The 27932-nt window shown below is 37.6% G+C and overlaps 1 protein-coding gene across 5 annotated transcripts in view; it reads left to right on the forward strand.

The window, feature by feature from the left end:
- The window catches only part of LRBA (LPS responsive beige-like anchor protein), a 539428-nt gene that overhangs the window by 373794 nt on the left and 137702 nt on the right, over nt 1-27932 (forward strand). For all 5 annotated transcript variants that reach the window (XM_084768541.1, XM_084768543.1, XM_084768544.1 and 2 more), the window contains 3 exons: nt 851-963; nt 23099-23239; nt 24246-24365. In XM_084768541.1, coding sequence (XP_084624667.1) covers nt 851-963; nt 23099-23239; nt 24246-24365 — 374 coding nt within the window. The remainder of the gene's footprint in view (nt 1-850; nt 964-23098; nt 23240-24245; nt 24366-27932) is intronic.

A 27932-nucleotide genomic window follows, 5' to 3' on the forward strand; every position in this document is an offset into this window, starting at 1 on the left:
AATGGTGACATGCAAAAAACTGCTATGTAATGTGTACAAACGCTGCCTCGTCTTTAGAGTGTATATTTGCGATAAGTCTCAGTACATCAGTGTATCAGTCGTCAGTAGATTAGAAGGAGGTACGGAGCAGCACATGGGGTGGGTGGAGCAAGACTGGGCTGCTGTGCATTCTCTTCAGGGCATCAGTCGGGAAGGTGCTACAGGATCTCAGGGGTGCTTAGTCCAGGCACACTCGTGTGACACAGCCAGCCAGTGTCCAACAGAACTATCGCTAACCTTGCCTGCCTGCCTGGTTAGTTGAAAATTGGTGATTATTTGATTAGTTGGTTGGTTAACTAATTGGTAGCAGAGAAAATGTCATTTTGAACTTTTCTATCAAAATTAATTCTTTTTTAGTCTTAATACAGACTGTTTTGTAGCTGAGAGTATATTCAGTGGTTGAGCATATGCACAGCATGCGCAGTATCTTAGGTTCAGTGGCCAGCTCTCCTTGTACTCCAGAAAGAGCATTTTATTTGGAATTGGCTTTCAGATAACAAAGAAAGTCAAGTGTAGTTTGACAGACCATATACTTTAGGACCACATACCAAAATTTGAGTCTGTTTTCACTGTTACTAGTCTTGTGATTTGGGGAAAGCTCTTAACTTTTGAGCCTAGGTATTTTCATCAAACATACATGTAATACCAATGACGTCAGTTTCACAGTGTGATTTACACAGGCCAGATGAGGGAACACACATTAGCACTAATAATAGTAACTTGCACCCAAATTACTAGTTTTTCTTCTTTTAATAGTCTTTCATGTTTTATGCTAAATTAAACAGCTATCTCTTTTTTTTTTCCTTACCAGGACGGGGTTATAACGACTTAAATCAGTATCCCGTGTTTCCCTGGGTCATCACTAATTATGAGTCAGAAGAATTAGATCTCACGTTGCCAAGCAACTTCAGAGATTTGTCTAAGGTAATATTTCTTGATAAATATCTGAAATATGTTTGTCTTACATAAAAAATATATGTCTAATATAAAAATATGTGATTCATTTTCACATAAGTTTAAAAAATTTTAAATACTGTTTTACCTTTAATATAGTTGTTTTTAAGTTTTAAATAAATTTTGTTATTCAGCTTAAAATTTAAAAATAACATGTATAATAAACTAGATAACAAGTTAGAAACTTATTGTATTTGTTTTTCCATATGCATTCAAGTAAACATTGTCCTCCTATATCATCCTCTAAGGGCAGCTGTATTTAACACACAAGGAGAGTCATGACCAGAAGCAAAGCAGAGCTTTCTTGCTTCAGGTTGTCAAGCTGGTCTGTTTCCTCTGGTCCTCTGCTAATTCCTCAACCACAAGCATATGAATCCTCTTCTTTATTTTTTTCAGGATAGCTTGTTACTCACTATGTAAATCAGACACATCTCAAACTTGAGCTGTGTTCCCACAGCCTCTAAAATGCTGGGATCACATCCAAATCCGGGTGGATCCTCTTCAAATCTGATTTTAACGTACGCGGTTCCTTAACCCCTCTTAGTTTATCATTGGATGGAGGAAGCCTTCCTGAACTCAGAGCTTGGCTTCTCTGCATTGTTTCACCTCTTCATTGAAGTCATTTTCTCGGTCCCTGTCCTGAGGGTTTCCTTCATCTTCTCAGCCCATCAGTATCTCCCACTGGGCGTCTTCTTATTGTCACTGTGCTCCTTGATGCAGAGTTCCTGCTCATCACTGTCTTCCCACTGCCTCCCCAGCGCCTGTGTGAGAATGTCTCAGAATGTGAGATCTCTTGCTCTTAGTACCACCCTTTTTCACAGCAGAAAGAGTGGATCACCCTGATTTTCACTCTGAGGCAGGCTCTGCAGAAATAGTTTTAGGAGATCGCCCACTCACCGATCCAGTTTCCGTCACAGTGTCAGGACAGGGTGCTCTGCGTTGACTCCTCCTCGGCACAGTGAGTGTTGGGGGTGTTGGACAGTAATCACTCATCTATCCAAAGGCAGCAGCAGCAATGCAACCGTTGACATTTTCCTCCTGATGAACATTAGCATTTGGGATATGGCTTTTGTCTGTTGTTCTACATAGCATTTTTTTTTCTCTGCGTTTGTATGCATCTTTGTTCAAATTCCATTCCTCAAATACCCTATCTGCCTCTGGTATCTTTGCTTTCATTGTTCCCTTTTTCTAGAATATGAATTCACATAGACTCCCTGCATTTCAAAATTTGTTATACTCTTACCATTTTTCCTGATTTCAGAATAGAGCCTAGTGGTAGAGTTCTTGCCTTACATGTTTGATCCCAGTAGCACAGAAATAATGAAATTTTCCTTTTCTGTTTCCTCTATTAAGATTATTATTTTTTTAAAAACTAATAAGATGGGAAGACCTATTGTAGATGCCAGTTTATTATTGCTGTATCTGTGGAACTGTTGTCTGGTAAATAAAGACTGTATTATTTTGATCTGCATGGTGAGCTGTTTGGTAGGCCAGTACAACAGGCTCACTCCATAATCCTATAGCTTTTATTTTATTTGCTCTGTATTATATAGAATATCTGCTTTTGTTGTGAATATTCATTGAAATATGATCAGAAAAAATGCTGTCAGACATTATTTTCAATCAGAAATTTCTTGACAGAATTCTTAATTCACATCGAATTAGGCTTGTATATTATTGCCATTTCTTATATTATTTTTGTTGTGAGCTTAGCTTTTAATAGCTTAGCTATCTCTCCAGGCCTATTTTTGCCATTTCTAAGGAATTATATTGTCATATAGTCTTGTTGAGTTGGTAAAATATTTTGAATAATAGCTTGATTATTTTTCATCTATGTGTAAGTAAGGCTGTTTCTATGCCCCACTGGATGATCAACAGTTCTGACTTTTAAATTCTTGCTACATTGAAGTGCAAAAGGAGGGCAGCTAAACCAAAACAGAGCTACTTTCACTAGTCTCCAACCATATATGGTCATAGCCACAAAAAACATAGACGTAGACAACATAAGCAAAGGCATGAGAAATTTCTTGTGTGGTCAGGGAAGATGTCTAGTGAGTGAAATGCTTGCTGTGCATCATGAAGACCTGAGTCTAGGGCTTCAGCACCCATGAACTACTAGGTGTGCTGGTATGCGCCTGTGACCTCAGGGCTGGGGCGTAGAGACAAACAGATCCTGGGGCTTGCTGGACTGCTAGTGTCGGCAAATGTGAGCTCTAGGCTCAATGACAGACTCTGAGCAAAAATATGAAGTGGAAAAACAACTTCGAAAGCCATCCTGATGTTAACCTCTGGTCTCTAGTCAAATACATTTGTATGTACTTACACACACACACACACACACACACACACACACACACACACACACAAACACACACACACACAAACACCAAAAAAAAGGTTGTTGGTTTTTTTTAGTTAAGGCTTTTTGCAATGGATTGTAATGGAATCCATTTTTATATTTTGAGATATTTCTGAGACTATTTTACTCCTGGTTGAAAAAGGGCTACTTATGCAAAGTGCTTTAGAAAGAACTGGAGGTCTTTCCTAGTTCAGTAGTGAACGGTGCTGTTGCTAGGAAGAGGAGGGGATTTTAGGACCCAACTAAACAGCATAAAGCTATCTCCCCTTGTTCAGATGCTTCACATGCCAGCCCAGCTCCTGAGAATGAAATCCTCCCAGTGCCGGCTGTTTTCATTAAACAGTAGCAAAATTAGTGATTTTGAAATTAGCTACATGGTGTATTTGGAAATTCTACTCTATCTATAAATAATATTCATTTACTTAATAAAATTGCCTCATTGCTTGTAGTAGAAAAACCTCCTAAAATCTGTGTGATACATGTCTAAATATCTGCTTATACATCCATTTGCAGGAACACATCTTATACATAAATGAGTTCTATGTGTACGAATGATGATTTTGTTAGAATTATATTAAAATCTGTCCCAAAGCATACATTGAGCAGACGTTACTATTTGTTTAAATAAGCTTCTGAAATCTGAGAAAACATAGTGTGCAAAGTGTAATTTAGAACATAAACAGATCTTATCCTATTGCTAAGTAGATAATGTAGCCTGACTGGCTTTAAAATGTATCAAATTATTTATGTCCATTTAATTTCCCCAAAGCTGGTTTTCAGAGCTATTTTGGCACAGAGCTACAGTTATATTTGATAATCTTTCCCTTGTTGCACTGGGAGTTTTCTTTCTGGTGCTGAAGTAATATAATCAACACCCTTTCTTCTGAATTCTTTTATGTGATCAATCCTTTAGCATAGAAAAAGTGTGAATGGAGCAATGTAAAAATTTTTGTCTTCTTTGAAATGCAAATTTTAAGACCTTTCCAATATATATTTACAGTGATTACAGATAGATATTGTCAGTGTGTTGAAAAGGTCAAATCTACTTCAGGTTGAAAGGGTGTTGAAATTTACATTTTTATATTTGAAGTCACAGTAGTTTAATTTATAATTTCAAAGCCCCCAAAATCAGGAGTCATTGACGGAGCTCCTCCCTCTCCCACATATGCTTTGCTGCATCATCACTGGTCTGAAATTGTGACAGATACAGCCACACCGAGAATGTGGAGTGACGTTAGTCTATTTTATAAATATGCATTGATTTTATATTCTGTCTACCTCTTTGGTATAATTAAGAATCACCATTTTCTTTTTGTATTCCTTTTGCAAAATGTTATAAGTAAGGTAGGCTTTCACTTACAAATATCCTGTCCTGAAAATAAACAGTGGCTAAGAGGTTCAGGAATGGGAGTTTCTTTGTAGATTTTCATTGTGATTTTTGTTTTTTAAGAAAGGAAGCCATCACATTTTGAGTTACCTATTTCTCTTCTAATTGATCAGTATAATGTTGGGGCAGCTAATGCATGTTCTTGTTATAATCTGAACATATGTCCCAAAAGCCTGTCCTTAGACCACACTGCTCCTGCTACGCGTTTACGGGAAGTACAAGAGTAGTGAGAACTCAGCTGTATTGGCTGCGCGGGGCGAAAGGTTCTACAGCTACCCAGGGTTCTTCAGCGCTCGCAGCAGGACAGGTGTTTGCCTAAGCATCTCACACATGCTAACCACTTACAGTCTCAGACAAGTCTTTACAGACAGTTAGCACAATTACTGCCTTACAAAGGAGAAACTGAGGCACAATGAGAATAAGAGTGCTCCGTCCACGGCTTGCATGGCCAGTGTACAGAACTCAGGTTGAAAACTATGTAAATATATTTGTTACTGGAACTGTGAGTTTATAACTGACTACGTTTTAATGTAGAGACCAGCAGAGTGATAATATGAAAAGGAAATAGTGTGTATTGTGCACAGATCTCTAGTTTTATTGAGGTATCTGCATACATACATACAAATAAATATATATATTTATATATGCTGGGATATGTTTGGTTTTGTTTTATTCTTTTTTGGGGATTGCATACAGGAGCTTTGTTCTGTGCAGTCACCGTCTTGTGCGTTCCCAGGCAGAATAGATAGTTAATCTAACCTCAGCTTAGTACCGCTGGGAAGGGAAAGCTTTTTTCTAAATAAACTTCTCTTGTCTTTGTCCTAGTTAATGATTAAAAAAAAAAAAAGATTAGTGTAGGCTTTTTGATTAAGACAGTTTCACAAAACAAAACCCCCGTGTGTTTGATTCAAACTAGAGAACTCCTGATAATAACACTTACCTGATTTTTAATGATTACTGACCCTTTATGGATTGTCATTGTGCACCTAGCACTATATAATTTCTAGAAGCATGAAGTAATAAAAGAAAACCGTCCTACCAAAAAGTTGAAGTCTATGAGTGAAAAAAAAACCCCAAGAATTATCAAGAAACAAGAAAATAGTTTTTTTTAATTATTTAGAATTTGTAGTTTTAAAATAAAGGGTATACTAAGGAGAGTTTGAGATAAAGAATAAAGAAAACCCTTTTTTATCCGTGGAGTGCAGACATATAGCGCGCTGTTACACCCATTCAGAACACACAGAAGAGCTGCATGTGACAGAGGACCGCATCCCAAAGCGTGTGCTCTCTTGACTTTACCTTTCAAGTAGGGGAAGTTTAAAGTTCGGCCTCGGTCAGTCTATGAAATCATGTCTGTTTCACTGCTTTTATAACCTGTGTCACAATGCTGTAATCTCCAGCCTCCATTGCTCTTGTCCAGTTAGTGTTTCTTACAAGGAAATTCTGAGAAGCCCCCAGAGGAGGGAATGACAACCCGACACTGGATTTATTTACTCATAGCTGATTGTGTTTGGTGCGTTCTCACACGCGCCCACCCCTCTGCTGTTGTAGATTGGTGTGTATATTTTTACGTATGAGATACCTCTCTCTAACATGCACACTTACTATACAGCAAACATCTTGACCTGGAATTGACTACCGACATTTAACTGTTGTTGATCAGACAGCACTTCTTTATCTCTTTAAGTTTTAAGTGCTGTTTCTGACGAATGCCAGTGCTTTCAGTCTGCTCTGGAACAGATACACCAGGAATCAATATACCATCTAGATGTCACAGAGGGGAAAGAATGCATTCGGCTGGTAGGGAATATTGCTTAAACATGGGTACAGCAGCATTTACTTTGTTTTCTATTTGTTGGCATTTACTGAAACCAAAGTAATTCATGCTAGGAAAAAAAAGTTTTATAACATTAGAACAACAGATAATTGATCTTAAATTGTTTTAAATATATAATGCAGGAAAATAAGTGGCTGAGGAGATAAACTAAGACTTTTTTTGCTTTTAGAATTTTTAATATTTTTGGGGATTTACTTGTAAAATCCACTTGTGATTATGCATGGCATAAAGCAGATCAAATATAAGTAGTAAATGCACTCAACACCACTTACTAAAAAGATGGTTGTCATATTTGAGACAGTGTTTTCTTTATGACTCAGACTGGGCTTGAAATCACATTTAGATTTTGGTAAGGCTTTCCTCAAACTCATGATCCTCCTGTCTCAGTCTCCAGAAATAACAAGCATGGCCCACAACATACTCATATAAGTTACTTCTTCTGAACATACAACGCCCACCTACTGTGTTTACAGATTAAATTATATGGTATGCCTTGACAAATGGTAAGAAATCTTTTCAACATTTTTTTCTGAGATCCTGATACTAAATCATTTATTCATTCATAATCTACTATTCTACACTAAGACTTTTTATTCCTTGCATCACACCTGGGTGCTGTTTATGCCATCTTAATCTTAGAGATTATAGCATGAATCGTTTTCCACACTGTTTGGGAACTATAGTCTGGCCAGCACGAACTGGTGTCAGACTAGTTCAGGGTAGATTTGTAGGAGTCTCAGGGATGCTCTCAAAGTTGCCTTACACAGTAACATGTACATGGTCTGTCTTCTTGACTCCACTCAGTAACTTCGTAAGAAATATAAAACTACTGTCACTCACAGATTAGGAGACTCAGATTGAGTGAGGTGAAGGAGCTCCCAGGATCACACGTGTTCTTCATGTGGTAATGACAGGTCTGTCCCTATCAGTGAACTGTAGACCTCAGGTATAACCAGAAACAATAGTTTAGGTACATAATATCCATTTCTTTACCAAGTCCAATTGCCTTTCTCTTTGTATTGGCAAAAGACTTAGTTCTTTGAAAAACACCAGAGGTTTCTGATTAACAGAACACCATATACAGTAGAAGCAGGGTTTGTAGCTAAGGAAAGAAAGCCTTGGATGCTGAACAGTGAAGGTGCCGAGCCCTTGGTACTGTCCTGATGTCAGATTTCACCAGCCATCTGTCTAGTCCCACGTAGTGAGACAAGGTTGTGCTGCTCTTTAGATATGCTGATAGATCAAGAGAGAAGACTTTTAAAATGATACCATCTTGGGGCTTTGCTCAGGACCCACCTGGTTTACCTTCCTGAAACCCACTGGGACACACAGCTCTGTGTTCCACATATGTCTGCTGCCTTAACACCTCATTTTTAAAAGTGGGTTGCAGCCAGATATGGTAAACATTTAAACACAGCCTCCACTGTAAAGGGGGAACAAAGACTAAAGCAACCAGAAAGATGTAAAGAAACATCCAGAAGCAGAGGATTAGGAAGCAGAAGAACCTGTAAGAAGTCATGACACAGAGTAAGTGCCAAGAGTGAAACTCTTAATTTAATAGAAGTAAATAGAATTCAAGGAAAATGAATAATTAGAAAATATAGCAAGTAATAAGAGAGCTAGAAGGCGAGTGCAGCAGTCTTCTGAAAAGTCTTAGTGTCGTGTAGGGGAAAGGCAGTGAAGGTGCAATTTAGGGACAGCCTGGAGAGTCTGAACTTGCAGGTATGTGGCAGTTTGCTGCCATTAGCAAGTTACTTCTTTTAGGAATTCTTTGTAGCAACCTTTTTTTTTAATACCCCTAAATATTATATTGGTATATTAGTCTATTTTAATTACTTGAATTATTATTTTTTTCAGTTAGTGTTGCATATTAGTTTAAACTGTGGTTATTCAATTTTTACCTCAGAACTTAATGCCAAGTTCGTCAAAGTACAAATAGGCATGTGTGTGTGTGTGTGTGTGTGTGTGTGTGTGTGTGTGTGTGTGTGTGTGTGTAAGGTAATTAAACAGACCTAACTTCTTACTAGAAATTTTTTTCTGGGGAAACTTTTAAATGACTCTAACAGAGTTTAACCCAATACTTAATTTAAGCAGCTTCCGATGACATTGTTTCTTAACATTAATCAGAAAATGATAAACTGAAGTAACTGAAATGGATTTTGGTTACTGTTACTGTCAGGACGATGGCTAATCCTGACGTACAGCAGGCACACACTGCCAGTCAGTAATCCTTCTCAAGGTTAGTTATTCCTTCTTGACCATGCTACACTGCTCTGTGTAGAGTGACAATTATAGTAATTTATAAATTAATTGTTTTATTTACACACCACTAATGGCTTTATTCCACAGTGCTTTCTACTTTTCTAGTCTAGTTTTTAGTTACAAACTCTGGTAGATTCACAGTAGGGAACACCTTCTGTTAAAACTTGTTTTCCAAAAAACCTGGGAAATCTTTCACATTTTTAAAAAAGTCCTAATTTCAGGCTAAAATATTTTTGTAGTATTATAAAATTAAACTTGGGATCTTTTAAATTTACATATTTTGCAGTTTTAAAATATACTCATATCACTATCTTATCCTTGTATATCCTATAATATTGATGTATTTATTGGGGTTTTAAATTTTATTATTTTGAGACAGGGTTTTACTATGTTGCTTTGTCTGTTCTGAAACTCACTATGAAGGCCAAGCAGGCCTCTTGCCTCCCAAGTGCTGAGCCATGCACAGCTGTACTCTATCATTTTAAAATGTGAATGGCATACAGTGTTTTTTTAAAATAATGGATAATGTAATAAATTGTCTCTTACTCTTTTCTCCATTTTTTTCATTTTTTATTGTTAACAATTATTTGAATAACAATTATTTAATACTTACTAGGTGCTCTTTTTTTTTTTTTTTACATTTTTCTGAGGACTGAGCTCAAAACAGTAGTAAATGAAATCATCTATTATTAAAGACCTTTCCAACAGACTATATGCCACATCATAGCAATTATAGATTGATCAGAAAACCTATATTTTATACAACCTAGCTTTCAGAAAAATAATGTTTGAAAATGTAATTGTATAGTTTGGAAGGATAGGCAGTGTAAGCATGCCGTTACCGCAGGATAAACATTAGACTAGACAATGGAGTAGCAACGTCTTTTAGTGTAGAAAGACATGAAAATTGTGTGTTTTACTGGAAACAATCGTGGTAAATTATACTAACCTAACTTTAAAATTAGTTTGAATAGGTCAGTGATTGGGGAAGTTAAAGATTCACTGTGACATGCTGTAGGATGAATGGTAACTTTGTAAAATACAGACAAGGTAATGATGAGCCATTAGTAATGATCACAATTAGTCAAAGCAGTGTAAAATTGTCATGCTCAGTAGTCCTTAGGAACTTGTGGTATTCCCTTTTTAGAAGAAATTCTAGAATTCTATCCCTATGCCATGTTGGTTTTTTACGTTCCCCTAATATAATCAATTGACCATACAGTTTATTTTATAGTGGTTAAAAACATAAAAATTTAAGTCACTTTATAGCCTGAAATTCTTACATAAAATATTCAACAGAAATATGAAAGAATAATAGGAAGTCATTTCTGTAGGTTTATAAACATACAAAGAAGATAAAAGTATGTCAGTGTTAAAAATAGAGCATTTCATGAGTCGTACTTGTAGGAAGGAAGATAAAGACCTGGCAGTTGCTTGGGTTGGAACTCTGGATTCATTGCAGGAGTTCTGTGATTTCAAGTGTGTGTGTGTGTGTGTGTGTGTGTAGGTTTGGGAGCTGCTGATTTGAATTATCTGCATGACCTAGTGATGTGACTCAGTGGTGATAATTAGCTTTTCTAGAAACAAATTGAAACACATAACATTAGTCTCTTGTATTGTGCTGCTCATGTTACTTATTTGTTGCTGTTCTAGAATGTGTTAGAGGTGTAACGTTAGATGGTGAGGTTCTTTCTTTCAATACACATGAGTCTAATCTATTGCAAAGACTGTGGAGTTTGACCTGCTACTAAGTCTAATAACTGAGTTAGATCCCTGGGACCTGCACCGTGGAAGAGGAGAAACTGACTGCCACAAGATGTCTCTGACCTCCACATGTGCAGCATGATATGTATGCACTGTGGCACACGTGCACGCGCGCGCACACACACACACACACACACACACACACACACACACTTAAATGTACTGTAACAAGAAATAACTGTCTTGAGTAGTCTTGATTGTTTGGTGGATTGATGGATTGTGTATGTACAGGTCTCCTTGAAGATTCTGCTCCATCTAATGTGTGCCTATCCTCGTGTGAGTGCCACTCTGTCTTGGTTACTTTAACTTTTACGGTATATCATGAAATCAAGTTTTGTGACTCTTTCAGCTATATTTCTTTTCAAAATTAACAGTTCTGGGTTTTTTGTTTTTAAGAATTAGCTTGCTGATTTCTAACTTTTAGAAAGTCTGCAAGGTATCAACAATGTTGAATTTTATAATTCATGAATGTGGTATCTTTTATTTAATTAATTTCATTACTGAAAAAGTAGAGTAAATTAGACTTGTTTAAAATCTTTCAGGTTGTACTTTTCACCATATAAGGATTGGCTGTGTCCTCAAAAGATACATTTAAGGACTCAGATTCAAAAATTTTTAAAGAATATTAAAGCCATAAATTCTTAATCTGGTATGCATGAATAGGCTTTTTTATGTGTGTAAATGAGGTATCTTCTGGTATAATAACTCCAAAGTGCAATCATTAGGGTGAACCCAAACCCAATGCTAGTGATGTTGATGTGCCTTTGAGAAGATGAGGACACGTGACCAGCAGAGAGAGCTGTGATAACAGAAGCTGAGGTTAGGGTTAGGCTGCCAAGCAGGACCCTCTTCAAGAAGCTTCAGGGAAATCATGTCCCTGACACTGACAAGAGCTTGATTTCAGAATTCTCTGTAAATAGATGGTGGTAAGTTTCTGTCATTTGAAGCCATTCAGTTGTGGTACTTTGTTGTAGGAATCCCAGGAAGCTAACATACACACACACACACACACACACACACACACACACACACACACACACTTACAAATTATATTTTTTCTAATAAAAGTGTGCATATTCTGTAATATCTCATCTTATACTTAGTAGTAATACCTCTGCTTTTTCTGATGTTTATATGACAATGTTGTTTCATTGACTCTTTATACTATCTTCTTTCCATCTTTAAAAACCCAAATCTTTGTCTTTTAACAATACTTTTTGTATACACTATCTACTACTATGTCATATGATATCCAGTCTTGCAGTCTCTACATTTTAATTTGAGTATTGGTGTCACTTATACTTAATGTTAATTTTGATATGGCCTGTTTTATTATTTGTGTGTGTGGTTTATGCATGTTGTATGTGTTTGTGTCTATGTGCATATGAAGACCAAGGTCAATGTCAGGGATCATCTATCATTTTCGTCTTATGTTTTTGAGACAGTGTCTTTTAGTGAATATGGAGCTCATGATTAGTCAGCATGCCTCTGGGATCTTCCTGTCTGCTATCTGAAATTACAGGCACATTCCACGACACCCAGATACATGCCTAGTAAGGATTTGAACTCAGGTCTCTATGCTTGTGTAGCAGCCATTTTACCAGCTGAGCCATTTCCCCATTTCTTATACAATTGTTTGAAATCTTACTTCTCACTTTCTGTTATCTCTCTATCTTTCTCTCCTATATTACATCCTGACCATAATTTCCCTTCCCCCTTTTTCCCAATCCCCACTATCATCTGTCCTCTATCCTAGAACCAATCCTCCATTTTACTTTAGAAAAGAACAGGCCTCCCAGGGATATCAACCAATCATGGCATTTGAAGTCACATTAAAACTAGGCACAAACCTCATATCAAGGCTGGAGGAGGTGACTCAGTAGGAAGAAAAGGGTCCCCAAAGCAGCAAAAGAGTCAGAGGTGGCCCCCGCTTCTACTGTCAGGAGTCCCCCAAGAACACAAAGCTAACAACCGTAACATGTGCAGAAGACCTAGATCAGACCCACGCAGTGGTTGTCAACTTAGTCTCTGTGAGCCCTGTTGAGTGGATTCTGTGGGCCATGTCCTTGACCCCTTTTGCTTCTGCAGCCTTCTTTCCCCTCGGGTCCTGATGCTTGTGTGGCAGGCATTCTACCCACTGAGACATTTCTCCATCCCTTCTATGACTGTTTGAAATCCTACTTCTCGTTTTTTTGCTCCTTATTTCACATATCAGTTCTGTCTTCAGAGCTGCACAGGCTTGGGTTTCCTCCATCAGATTCCGTAAGCTTATACCGTATACTTTGCTTTTTCCCTACAAGTAAACTTACTAGTGCTGGCTACTAAGGGTCAGGTTGTGATGGGTCCAGGTGCAGTCTTAAGCGTTGTGGTCTGTATGGTGCTTCTCAGCTTTCTGGACCCCAGCTCTCATGTCATCCAAACTGTGCTTTGCATCTGACAAGATCTTGAATAGGGGAGATTTTCCTATTTGTCTCCCAGGATAGATCTCCCCTTTGCATTGGTTATAAGTTTTGTCAAAGAGAGATTTTATATTTTATTTTATTTTATTATATTCTTATATCTCTACCTCTCTTCCAACCCTTATTTCACTCTAATCCCTTCCAACCCTCCACCACCAGATAAGAGAGAGAGAAGATTAGAGGGGAAAGGTCATAGGCCTCTGTAGACTACTCCCTGTTCTTTACAGACACTGAGTTCCTTGGGGGAAGTCCAATCTTTGTCTCATCAGGATATCTCCAATTTCTTCTTACTGTCTCTCTTTTCTCATGACCACTTGACAAATCAGCAACAGCCTCATCAGGAGCAGGAACCAGCAGGAGGGACAGCCGTGCCTCCTCTCTTTGGCCTTTGGGCTTTTTATACCCTCTCTAGATTTCCCAGAATTAAACTATCTTCAGCTGGCAGAATCACACCCCAGCCAGAGCACAGATGAGGCAGATAGTCTGCTGCTGAGGACAGCCTCAAGGAGCCCCATGTCCCACACCTGGGATTAAAACAAAACCATGTTTATATAACATAACTGGCTCTTTTAAGACACCAAGATTCTCACTACAGAAGGGTTTTTGCTCTGTCCCTATTCCAGAGGCAGGATGTCTGCCTCGTGTAGTCAAGTGTTGTCCATTTTCCTTCCCTGCATTTGCCCAGGCCCTGGCATGGTCATATATATAAGAAGGGTTAGTTTTAGTGATGTTTTGTACCTAATCCCAGTAACAGTAAGTCACATCCTGTGAGCCTGGGTCATATAGAGGACCTCTCTGGTCTCCTGTTTTTACATGCTCAGGCTATTTTTCAGGTACACCCTATGCATCTTAAAGATGTATGGTAATAAATGCCCTTGTCTTTGGATCTACCAAACTTTTATGAAATGATACGTTCATTAAAACTGAGTGTTTTAACATTCTTTTTTTAATGATTAATTTACTTATTTTGCTACAATTCCTTTGTCAACATTTTATATTTCTGTACCTCTTGTCAATTTGAGGGGTTTGGCTCACTTGACTCAACCTCAGTTCTCTATGAGGATCTCAAAAAAAAAAGTTAGGATTTTATAGACTTCTTCATAGTAGAGTGGGAATAGCTTTCTTCAGACCTCCTTGTGTTAAACAAGGCCTACCTTGTAGCCCATGCTTGTCTTTCTGTGTCAAACTCTCTAAGCGCACCCCAGCTCCATTTTGCAAGCTCCTTCCTTATCTCGTAGCTCTGCTCTGAGAGGCTGTAGGACATTTAGGAGACTGAGCCCGAGTGGCAGGAGTAGGTCTTAAGGGGCAGGCCTTTGAGGATGCTGGTTTCTCTGGTTCCTGGGTGCTCCTGCGTGGTGTGAACAGCTACCACGTGCTCCTGCCACCACGCGCTGAGCTGCCCTGCATCGCTTTCCCACCACGGTGGACCGAAACATAAAACTTTACACCTTAAGTTCTTTCTGTCGGGTGTTGTGGGCGTGGTGATGGGTGGGCGTGGTGATGGGTGGGCGTGGTGATGGGTGGGCGTGGTGATGGGTGGGCGTGGTGATGGAAGACCAACTAATACCCCCGTTAATGTATGATGGCTCCGTTTTCTTGTGGCACACAGTGCCCCAGGGTGTTCTACTCACTCCCTGCCCTAGAATTAGAATTGAGCCATTTATTTAAGAAGCCCAGTTTCCTTTTAATAGAAAACACTCAACTCAGTTTTAAAACTACAAACTGTTTTGGAAAAAAGATCACCGTTTTCATTCTCAGAATTTTTAGCCTAGGTGTTATTATCTTCATTCTCAAAATTCTTAGCTAATGTGCTTTTTGACACCTACGTATTTTAAAGTAACTTACCATGATGTTAAATTGTAAAACGTTTAGAGTCGTTTTAAAAGGTTCTTCATTTGGAAGAAAGATTGAGACAGCTCACAAGATGTTACAATCTGTTTTTATAAGTGATTATAATTTAAATATTGATGTTAAGTAAATGTAAGTATTACATATTAAAGTACATGAAAAACAGAGGTAAGTGTAAATAATCATTTTTAAGTCTGCTTTTTTAAAATTGACCTTAAAATGGAATAACTGGTGATAGCACTTCAAGGCGCCTAGTTCTTCAGCCCAGGCTCTTCTCTTAAGCAAGATGGGCGAAACTTTTTGTTGCCTGTTTTTATAACTACTGACTTAAGTGTATTGCCTCTAGAGGTGGTGAATTAGTCACAGTTCTCTGAATGCACAGAACCTGTAAGCGATGCCTTATAACTCAGGTTCTTTTGACAAATACAGTTTAACGGTTTTAAATCCGCAATATGTTGATTATATTTACCCACACCCCTTCCTTCTTGAACCATCCACATCTTCCCAACCTTTCCAGATTTCATGTCTGTTTTATTTTGTTTTGTTTTGTTTTTAATGGCCCAAATTTTTTTGTTTTTTCTTTCTGGTTTTTCGAGACAGGATTTCTCTGTGTGGCCTTGGCTGTCCTGGACTCCCTTTTGTAGACCAGGCTAGCCTGGAAGTCACAAGCCTCTGCCTCCCAAGTGCTAGGATTAAAGGTGTGTATCACCACGCTTGGCCTAGTCCCCAAATCCTATTTGCACTACCCATACACTTCTAGGTATGGGTCCTTGTGTGGAGCATGGGCAGCCTACGAGGGCCCATGCCTTAAAGCAAAGTGACTCTCCCTTTCCCAGCAGCCTGCAGGGGTTCTCAGCTAGTATACAGCTCAGGTGCTTACCTATGCATTGGCACTTCCAGCTTCTACTACTGTACCCTTACCATTTTATTTATTTATTTATTTATTTATTTATTTATTTATTTATTTTTGGGTTTTTCGAGACAGGGTTTCTCTGTGTAGCCTTGGTTGTCCTAGACTCGCTTTTGTAGACCAGGCTGCCCTCGAACTCAACAGCGATCTGCCTGTCCCTGCCTCCCGAGTGCTGGGATTAAGGGCGTGCACCACCACGCCCAGCTCTTAAATCTTGGGGTGGGCAGAAGGGTGGTGTGCCTGCACCACCACGTGGAGAGCAGAGGACAACCGTAGCCATCAGTCTTCACCACTCACCTTGCTTTCTACAGCATCCCTCTTGTTCACTGCTGTATATGCCAGACTAGGCGGCTTTTGAAGTTCAGGGCTTCTTCTGTAGTCTTCTCCATGTCTCTGTAGAGGTTTGCTGTGAGTGTAGGTGCATGAACTACTGTGTCCAGTTTTTCATGGCCCCCTGGACCCTAACTTGGGCATCAGGCTCGCACAACAAGCACTTTACCCACCAAGCTAACTCCTTAGCTCTAGTCTGTGTTACGGTGATTTTTAACATTTTCCCCCAAATATAATAGTCTCTCCAGTCAAAATGGGCAACAACCTCTTCTTATTAATCTTAAGCCCATTTTCCTCTTCTATTTTTGTTACTCGGCTATGAATGTAAGCTATTGAACTACTTAGAACTATTAACATTTATTAAATTACTTGATTTTAATGGTCTTAAGTTGGTTCTGAAATTGAATAGTTGTATTTATGTGCAAATTAATATTTTTTATCAACATTGTACCCCTTTTCTCTTTACTATTTTATAATTAATTTAAAACAGTTTTTATAAATTATATTTAGGGTTTAGAATTGTTACTTGGGCTGTTCTTGGCATGTACCTCAGTACTTGCATTGTTCCAACCATATTGTATCCATCAGCTTATGTGACTTTCTCAGACTCAGATTAAGAACATTTAGTAAGAGTAGTCCCCATAATACTAACTGAAGCTGAGTAAAGCAGATGTGTAGTGGCATTCACTCCTGATTCTAGCATTTTGAATGTTTGAAATTATTTGAATTCTCCATAGGCACCATAAGTAAGCTGGAATACTTTTATTTTTCCCAAGATGTCTTTATTAAATTGTAAGGGATAGTGGTTATATTTTAATGCACAGTGTATAATGTGTTTTCAAGGGATTAAAAATATCCCTGTTACTGAAAGCCAAAGTGCTTATTTGTTAACTCTAAAAGCTACAGAAGCATGCTGATGGAATTTTTTTTCTTGACAATATTAAATAAAGCCTAGGTGTTTGAAGATAAGTACCAAGCCATCTCTGGCATATATAACATGTGACAAAACGCCCTATAAGCCAAGCTTGTGTAAAAATGATGACCAGGCTTGTTACATATGCCGCTTAGATGCAGAAGATGCTCGAACTGAGATAAAACAGTTATGCTTCCTACCTTGCACTGTGGCCCGAATAACAAAGTCTCTTTGTTTATTTTGTGTCCTGAAAGGCAGATGGGCTGCAACCTGAAGACCTACTAAGTGTGGTTGTCTGTAGGAAGCCCCGGCAACACATAGGTTCCTGGCTCTCATTTGGGTTCACTGGTACGGTGCACGGGTATCAAAGTTAAAAGGAAAGAATAGGAGACATTAGTAACTACATATTTTTTTTATAAAAACCATTTTAAGCATGTCTTAAGTGTCCTCAAGATAAAAATATGCATTTTTCTATTTGTGATACTGTCTCCTAAAGTGCTTCCCCAGATAGTACGTAAGTTGGAAGAAATACCTTAACAACATGTTTTGGAGCTGGCTACTTCATTATACTGTAGAAACCGTGAGAGAACAGTGGATGTGCCAGTTTTTCTGTTCTAAACTCGTGCTTTGCCTTCTCTGTGAGTATTGTGCTGGCACTCTCTACTTTTGGAAACCCTGATACAGACTTTCAAGTAGTATGTCTTAACTTCTTTCTTCCTTTTTTAAGACATGGGTCTCACTGTGTAGCCCTGGCTGGCCTGGACCTCACTGTGTTGACCAGGCTGACCCTGAACCCACAGAAGTCGGCCAGTCAGCTTTACTTTCTAACTGCTAGAATCCGAGGTGCGTGCCACTATCCCCTGGTCCCAGGGCCCTGTCTCTCTGCTGCCACTAAGCAGATGACCAGCCACTTCTCCCAGACTCAGCATTTTCACAACTACGTGTGGCAGAACTGTTTTTGAAGATAGTGGGTTAATTTATTGAAGGTTCTGAGAGCTAATCCTCATTTGTATCCAACAAACAGAAGCATCGTCATCAGGTAAAGCATCTTTGGGGGCCTATATACCTACTTCCTAGAATATTCCCCAACCAAAAATTACAAGTCATTGACTGTTTTTCATGTAACATTTCCTTTACCATTCATTCTCTAAACTTGAAGCCTTAATCTGTTTATATACACCAAATATACCTTGCCCTTAATATTTTGACATGTCGGTGTGTCCTGGCACGCTCTACTTTTAGAAGCAGATAAACTCTGCTTGTGCGCCGATTCCGGTTTTCCAGCCATACTGCGTGTACATGACAAGGTGGGACGGCTTTCAGGAGATCATCATGATCCTAAGCAGAGCTGTAGTGGTCACTTGTGCTCCCTTCTGGAACCCTTTCCCTGTTTGACATCTTTCCCCCGTTCTGTGCACCACAAAAATGGATCTTTGCAAAAAAGAGTTCTTTAACTCTTTCAGGGCAGTTACTCCTGCGATGTGCTCCATGCCCGCTTTCCTCTCTCTTTAACTTTCTCTTAAAAGTTTCTCTCAAGAAAAATTACACTATAAGGTGCGGAAAAGTCTGAGACTTGTGGATTTCAGAAGTTTGTTCATTTAAACAAATCTCTGCAATATAGGATTTCTGAGGTTTCTTGCCAATTCTTCGTGACTGTCTTGGCCTCAGTGCTACAAATGTGGTCCTGGAGTTTGTGGACTGTCACCCCTGAAAGGTTGACTATCAACTGCAGCAGTTCATATGTAAGCATCAGAGGGAAGGAAGGAATGATGCTGCCAGCCTATGATGTAACAGAAGCTGAGGTCGCGGGATTGGCTTTGCACAAGAGCTCTCCTGAGGGCCTCACACACACACGGCTCTCAGATAAACCTACTGAATAAAAGTCATATTTGAAAGATAGTGTGTGGATACCGAAATTGGGGAAAACACCATCTAGCACACCAGATTCGGGTGGATAAAAACAGTCTTACATTCAGGTCACTAAGACTGAAATTGATTTTAAGCTAAGTTACTTTCTACTTCATTTCAAAGTAGGATACATAACTCACATATATTAGCGTGTGTGAATAAATAATCAGATTTTATCAGTTACAAAATTCAGTCTGGAAGCATTATTTTATTAAGTAACTTCCAGTTATAGTTCTCAAAATTTGAAGAAAAGAAAAAGAAGCTACTTTTAGTTAAGTAGTTAAGAGTCAGTGAAGTCTTAAGGGGTCTATGAAATCAAAACTGGTTTTTCATTAATGTGATAAAGGATGAGCTTCAATTGCTTTGATATTTTCCAGATTTTCATATAAATTATTTATGTGCCTAGATCTTTGAAAAGTGAGTTTACTTGTGGAAATATCACTGTGGTGAGGGAGCCTAGCAAACAGGGAGGCTCCAGTGATGCACAGTGGTGCTTTCATCCTACCTCGCTGTTGGGATTATAATGTTTCATCATCAGGCTTGATTGATGACCTTTTTTCTTAAATATCCCTGATTAAATAAGCTCAGAACAGAAATAATTGAGAAGAATAACTTTCTCTGTGTCGGAACTGAGCTGGCTACTTTACATGGAGTATTTTTGTTAATTAGCAAAAATGCTTCTCAATAAGGGAAAATACATTTTTATTCTAATAAGCTTACGAAACTGATTTAAACACTCTCATTTTATAAATCCTGTGTCTGCCTCATTAACAAGATACTCATCACCCTACCAGAGATGCCACCTTGGTGTTTGTATGAAGTTACTGACATGTTGTTCAGACTATAAGTCTTGTCACTTTGCCCTATCATTTTTAAGAAATTTGTTTTCTTGACATTTTTATTTTTTTCTACTTTATTACAATTTTTATTTCCATTCTTACATAATTATTAGTTCTAATACTCTAAATTTCAAGTTACTATATTTTTATTTTACCTTCACATGCTGTTTTACTTTTATTTTATAGGGCTTAAATTTTTTATTGTTTATTTTTCCATGTCCTAATGATATTTAGATTTGCTTTATAATGAACTTGAATTATGTGCATTTTTGCTTTCCTTTAATCAATATTTTTTATTTATTGTTACCAAGAAGTTATGGCCAGTTTTAAATGCCAGTATTTTTTATTTCTTCCTTTAAAATTTTGTTGATTAAAAATAATATCCTGTCAAGTAGGTTAAATTGTACACAGAATTCAATATGAGATTAGAGTGCAAGACATCTTCCTGAACTGCCTGGCAATTGCTATCCATAATAAAACAGATAAGTAAGAGGAGCCGTCAGCATTAACTTTTAGCTCTTCTTCAGAGATGAATAAACATCTTGAAATGCTAGTTTAGACAACGTTTTTAAAGTGCTATGATGCACTTTGGTGTCTGACTCTTGCTTAGTTAACTGTTTTGCAGCATTATAACATAGTTGCATTCGGCTCATCTTTTAAAGCAGTTGTCAGAAAAATATAGGCCAGCATGGTAGAATGTATTAGCTCAATACATTGTCTCCATTTTATTATGAAGCTGCTGAGGAAGCCGTGATATACAGCACTGTCATTACAGATCTATTGTTAGGATGGTTCCACAGTCCTCTTTGCACTGCCATTAATTTATAGCAGTAAACAATATGTAGCCTTCCAACTGCAGCAAAGCAGAATCTTTTAATGAGGTGGATGTTATTACCACAATAAATCAGTGCTTTCCCGTAATGTATAATTCAATGTGTGTATTCCCACTGTAACTTCTCTGAGTAAGCTGATAGTGTATCACTGTCACTGCACAGCTACACTGCTCCCTGTTTTTAAAACCTTCTTTTATTTGGTGACTTCTTTTTTTATACGCTTGCAAATAAATGTGGTATGTCTTGATAGCTGTCCTGTAGCAGGCTTCAGAAACCAACTGTGACAATACCAGCCAGAATCGATACTGTGAGCTCTGCCTACGTGGGTCTCACTATGATGCCTCTTCTTTCAGACGCTAGTGAAATCAATCCTAATTGGTCTTAGCGTTATATTCAAGAAATGTGATTCTATAACTATTGATTCACTGAGGTACTCATTTGGAGAGTAATAAAAATAGGAGCAGATAAAGTGTACACTTAATACGCTGCTGAACTATACAAAAGGCACATTGATTCTATTTTTAATTCATATAATTTGTCTTCTAGTGATTTTATTTCTTTTCTTCCTTTTACATGGCTGTCTTTAGGGATAACAGCTAAAACACATTTAAAGGCCTTCCACATTGGTTCTGTAACAAAGAAAGGATTCCTGGAATGAGTTTGATTCTTACCATATATTTAGTAAGTCAGATATAATTCTTTAGTACTGAAACTAATAGTTTTAAAGAAGACATTTTTAAATTAGTAAAATGACACTGACTTAAAATAGTAATCAATTAAATGTTTTTTTAAAAATGATCTTGTGAAGTAAAAACTGATAATATAAAACACCGTTCTTCAGAAACAAGATACTATTGAAGGAGAATGATGCCAATTACTAACAGTTGTGAAGGTAAAGTACCTAACAAGTAGTACAGCCGAGGTAATGACTTCACAATGCTACTTATAATAACAATATGGAAAGTATTTTAAGACCTGGTCTGAACATGGCTCCCTTTTAACTGTCTGACTTCTGAATATATCTATTTTAAACTAATGTTATTTATTTTAGTTTATCAGGAATAGTCAGATATTTTCTTGATGTTATAAATATGAATAACATAAAATTTCCTAAGAGATATTAAATAATTTGATATCTCATTAAGGAAGTTATTTTTTAATTGGTATTTACATTTTGAGTAAAGAGTGGAGATTTTGTACAGTTCAGAATATTTCCATAGACTGAATTGCAATTTAATGTGCTTGATCTTAACATTCTTAGAGCTGTAGGCCCTTGTGAGAGTTGCAAGCATACTCTGTCTTCCTTAAGAAAGTGTCAGAGTATAGCTCATGGTTTATACAGTTTGTGTATTCCCTGAATAGCAACAGCCATTTCATGCCTGTGTCAAGCAATGTGCTGGATGCTTTATAGGCAATTGCTGTGTTTAAACTCTCTTACCTTAGTTCTAAAAGATTATTTAAAAAATAATAGCATTCATTGAGGGCTGCCATGCATGGCTAGAAGGACTGATCGGTATGTTCTCACTTTATCTTCCAAAACAAGCTTCTGACCAGCCGTGAGCTTTCCTGATTCTGGAGCTTCTGTTAAAATGCTTCGTTATCCAGTAGAAGATCTTAATATCCTTACTATTTCTTGGATTTTTTGTTCTTGTTATTGATGATGATGATGTTAATTCATGCAGGCACTTGTAGGCTAGAAGTGGATGTTGCCTGTCTTCCTCTGTCTCTTTCTACCTTATTTTTTGAGGCATGATCTCTTACTGAAACAGAAGCTCAGTGACTAGGCTGGGCTGGCTTTCCAGCAAGCTCCAGGGATGTGCCTCTCTGTGTCTTGCCAGCATTAGAATTACAGGTATATGTCACCTTGCTCAGCTTTTTCGTGGCTGCTTGAGATCTGAACTGAAATCCTAATGCTTGCAATGCAAGATTTCACCAGTCTTAGAGACACCACCACAGCTCACTGTCCTCTCTTTGTTCAGCTTACGTTAGTGGAAGGTTCTAACGGAACCTCCCTCCGTTTCTCTTACAATCACTTTGCTCTGCGTTCAGCCCCTCTTCGCAGCTTTCTTCCATCCTCTTCTCAGAGACAGAGGTGACTCCCCTAGCTCTGAGATGTTTCTGGCTGTTGCTTCTAATTATAGGTACTTCCTAAAGTATGATGCAGCTCAACCTTATTTTATATGAGTTTACTTTTGGGACTGATTTATTAAAAAACTGTGTGTAACAGAAATGGCAGGCTTACTCACACACTTAGTTATCTGTCTGTTTAGCCATGCTGAAAAAAAAGTGAAATTTTCCCTATTTTTTTCCTTTGAGTATAGACACTGTTGTTTTTCTAACTGAAAATACATTTAGATTTAAATTCTATTTCATGCATACTTACAGGATAATCTTAAAAGAATGGAAGAAATACAGGATAATTACATTTACATTTCTTTCTCTCCCTCAAACGGCAGCCAATAGGAGCTTTGAATCCCAAAAGAGCAGCATTCTTTGCCGAACGATTTGAGTCATGGGAAGATGATCAAGTTCCCAAGTTCCACTATGGTACTCATTACTCAACTGCAAGTTTTGTTCTCGCGTGGCTTCTAAGAATAGTAAGTCCACTGTGAATAATAGGCCGTGACTAAATAAACCCCGTGTTTTGGAGAATGTGCAACGATTGGAAATCATCAGCATTTTTTGAATATTGAAAATAATTTTAAACAATTGAGCTTTTGTGTGTGTGTGTGTGTGTGTGTGTGTGTGTGTGTGTGTGTGTGTGTGCACGCGCACGTGGGTTAACCAGTGTTCTCTGCCATAAGCATAAAAACATTCTCTTTAGAATTGTGTATCTTTTTCAAATCTGTGTCTTCAGATGATGCCTATCACACCAGATCAGCTGGGTTCTGTTCAAATGTAGCTTGTTAAAATAAGAAGTAACTAAGGTTTCATTAACATATATTTATACATTCTGGTAGTTACATTGCTCCAAATAGAGTAAGATGTGTTTTCAAATAACCAGCTCTGTTCTGTATTGATAACATTAGTTAAACAAGAAATGTTTCTATAAAATTGAAAGGTGATTCATGTGCTAAAAAGTAATTTCTTTGGGAAGCATTAGCAGCACATCATTAATTAAAGCTTGTTACAAGAGTATGGACAGACATAAGTCTTAGGGGTAATTTACAGGCTTAGCTACTGCCAAGCAATTACCCACTAATATGTGTTTAAGTGTTCTTTAACTAAGAGGAGGCTTTTAAACCTTCCAAACATTTTTCTTGTCTTAATCATAAATTGTGAGCCAGCTATAACAATAGAGAAATTACATATTGTACTATTTCCTGAACAATGAAGCAAAGGCATCTAATTCATGTCTAAATGCTATTAGCAATCTATTCTTGGCAAGGAAGGAAGCTGATGAACATATTACAGATACTAAGATTTTGAAGGCATAGAAACATTGAGGAAAAATTTAGAACTATAATGTAAAAATTTGGCTGTAACTTGCATTTTATCCATTGGGCATATTACTAATGACTACTATTAGCTAAAAATATAGATATAAAGATTTCTAAATATCTGAAAGAACATAAAAAGTTTTTGACTTATTATTTTTTTTAGGAACCCTTTACAACTTACTTTCTAAATTTGCAAGGAGGGAAATTTGACCATGCAGATAGGACCTTCTCATCTGTTTCCAGAGCATGGCGAAACAGTCAGCGTGATACATCTGACATTAAGGTACGGAAACATTTCAGTTTTTGGTTCTTACAGCCAGTTTGCTTCTTCTTGAGTGAATGTTCACTATTGCTCTGCCCTGATCCAGCCATGTTTATGGACGGTGAACCTCAGAGAATGGAGCCTGAATTAAATGTCTAAGAACTAGTGCCCAAGACTTTGTGTGTGTGTGTGTGTGTGTGTGTGTGTGTGTGTGTGTGTGTGTGTGTGTGTGTTTCTGCCTGTCTGCTCATCTGAGTGTCTTTCATCTCACTAGCTGGAAAATTTTTATTATAGAGTGTTTTTCCTCTTCCCCACATCATTTGAACTGTATGTATATAAGAAGCACGCTGCACACAATTCCAAGCATAATGAAGAAAATTACCAAAGTCTGAAAACAGGAAAGATCTCAGGCATATTTTCTTGGATTTCTCAGAGCTCTATTCTTAAAATAATCACTATTATAGCTAATATAATCCTCACTAGACTTCTGCTTCTATCCTTAGAAGTCCAGTAATTGATTTCCTTGATGTAATGACTCTGTAAGGAATTGGATTGGGCGCTGTTAAAGAATAATCAGATGCACCTATTGTTTTTAGTCCCCTGGCAGTCTTATAAAATAACAGAACATGTACATAAGCATTCATACCATACAGGGAGAAAAAGTACCACACAAGAAACAGGCATTTGAAAGAAGAAAAGTTATATTACTATGTATGTATTACTATGGAACACTTATAAAATAAATGGTGGGGTGATGATGGAAGGCCAAACTTAGATGTACTGCTTTACAGTATAAAGTATACTCTCCTATTTTATTTGACGTTATAGATTACAATATTGCTCTATCAGAAATGCTTTGTTGAAGATTCTATTATATGCAAAAACAATATTTTGTATTAGAACATCTATCAAGATTTTTTGATCTCATAATATACTCTGAAACACTATCGAATGAAGTGCTCTTTAAAATTATCAGTATTGGGCCGGTTAGATGGCTCAGCTTGCGGTATCAGCTGGACCACCTGACTTAAGACTCAGAACGCATGGAAGGAGACACCACTCTCCACAGAGCTGTCCTCTAAATTCCATATGTGTGCATCTACACACACATCATGCCAAAACAGTAATAATAATAAAAACCTTTTTTTAAAGTATCTAAGTTCAGCTTCGAAATCGACTGGGGAAAACTGAGGTGGGGTGTGACTCCTGTGGCTGGCTGGCTGGTGACCCTGTAGACTTTCTCTGAGGGCAACTTTCCAGGCCAGAACTGATAGTTACCAGCAATAGCTTCCACTGATGGTGGCAAGCTGGGGCTGGGGTTAATGGCTCCTAGTGGGGGCTAGAGGTGATGGCTCCTAGCAGGGGCTTCCACTGATGGTGGCAAGCATCTAAAAAAGAAAGGAAAAGGAGACAAAGGAACCACACATGCACACGCACACACACACACACACACAACACACACACACATGCACACACATACTCTTGTGCTAGACGATGAAGTAAGACAGACTCCAGCTGGTAGGTTTCAACAAGCTGTTTCTTCTTCCTTTTATTATTATCTTCTTATTTTCATCCTTATTCTTAGTCTTATCTGTCTTCTTCTTCTTCTTCTTCTTCTTCTTCTTCTTCTTCTTCTTCTTCTTCTTCTTCTTCTTCTTCTTGTTTCTCTTTTTTCTTTATCCTTTTCCTTTCACAGTTTATATAACCCAACAAAGTCTTTCAAGCAGTATAAAAAAATCACAATGTGTTTACATTCTATTTCTCTATAAAGAAATGATTACAATGGGTATAATAAGAAAATCATGTTCCCCAATACCTTCACATGACCAAGTGTTTTACGTATTATGGGTAAGGAACAAACGTGAATAACAAGTTATTTCTGATAACCCACATACATTTGTACATAAACAACTTGTTACATATTAACAGAATGTCAGCAAGCAAGGGAGTTTCTCAGCCAGCTTTCCTTTACTGGCAGGCTGCAATTTGCAGTTACAAAGAATGAATCAATTATCTTAAGAAGTAATCTTATGAAAATCTTAAAGGAATCACTAATCTAAACTCATATATAAAAATAATCAGCCATATATATTTTAAGTCCTAAAGGTGCTCATATACTCATTAATGTGTTTTATTAAGTCATATCAGGAAGCTGAGGGCAGAAAAATAGAATAAGGAAATCAATCGTCATCTCAGTCACCAGCCCAGCTCGAAAGAGTCACATCAGCCAATGCTGCTATGGGCCATTGTTCTTGCTTTGCCAACTTCAAAAAGTCCCTAGCTTTACTAATAAGAGTATACTTTCTCTTAAGTTCAATTGTCCCCTAAGATTTCCTGCATCAGGGCCAATAGCAAAAACATCTTTACCTTATTTTGCTAAACAATCCATTTTTCCCTAAGACTTTCTATGCCAGAGCCACTAGCAAAAACATCTTTACCTAACCTTGAACAATCTATTCTTCCAAATTCTTTCTAAGGATAGCAATCTGTATCCATAGGTTGTTTTCAGAGATGGTGGTTGAATCATTAATCTGCTCCAGCAGCAATGCCTGAAAGAGATCAAGCATTGTTATTGCATGTGCCAATGATACTGCCCAGTGAGGGGCTGGAGCCCCCTTTATCATACTCACACAACTCACATATTAAGGGGATTATAAGGACCACAAGGTAACAAGCAGAGCTGTGCTCCATAACAGCATGAAGTCCTCAGGACACACAGATCTTGGGGTTATGCCTCACTGAGACACACCCATTGTGGGTTTGCCAACCAGTGGGCTGCAGTCTATGAGTTCTGGAGCTGTTTTGCTGTTCCTCCTGCATGGACCCCGGCAAAAAGACTTCAGTAGATAAGTTTCCATTGATGATTAGGTACACTTGATGGAAATTGTTAAGAGATTTAGTAACTGTTGTTGAAGTCTACTTGCTGTTCCTCTATTCCCAACTCTTTTATTTCATACTTAACTATTAGGAAGTTATGAGAGATCTGGGTGGATACCTGAAAAAATTGATGAACCTGAATTTTTGTTGCCCAAATGAAGACTTTAGGATTTTCTCTTTAGTCTCTGAATTGTTTATCTGTTAAGTCTCATGACCAAACTATACCTTTGTACCTCATTTTGATTATTGAAATGTACACTAGAATTTTTATAATTTTGAGAACTGTTTTCCATTCGTTATTGAAGAAGCATTGAATGTCTTTGGCTTTCTGCTTCTGTTTCTCCTAAAACTGAACATTTTTTATTATGCTTAGATGGATGGAAAGTGTGTATGATAGATTCTTGTGTTTTTGCTGTCTCTTTTTTTCATAAAATCCTAGACTTTCCTCTCAGAAAATACTTTTTATACTATTATATTTTTCATACTATTATATTTTATCATACTATTATATTGACTCATACTATTATATTTATTATATTTATTCATACTATTATATTTATTTATTCTATAGTTTATACATGGATACAATGTATCCTGATTATGTCCATTCCTTCCTTCCATTCCTGTTGGACTCCCCCAAACTATTATCTCAAATATTCATGACTTCTTTTTCTTTGTTTGAAAATAAAGTTATTTTCACAAAATGTGTTC

This window comes from Acomys minous, assembly GCF_964271855.1.
Source record: "Acomys minous genome assembly, chromosome: 19".
NCBI lineage: Eukaryota > Metazoa > Chordata > Mammalia > Rodentia > Muridae > Acomys > Acomys minous.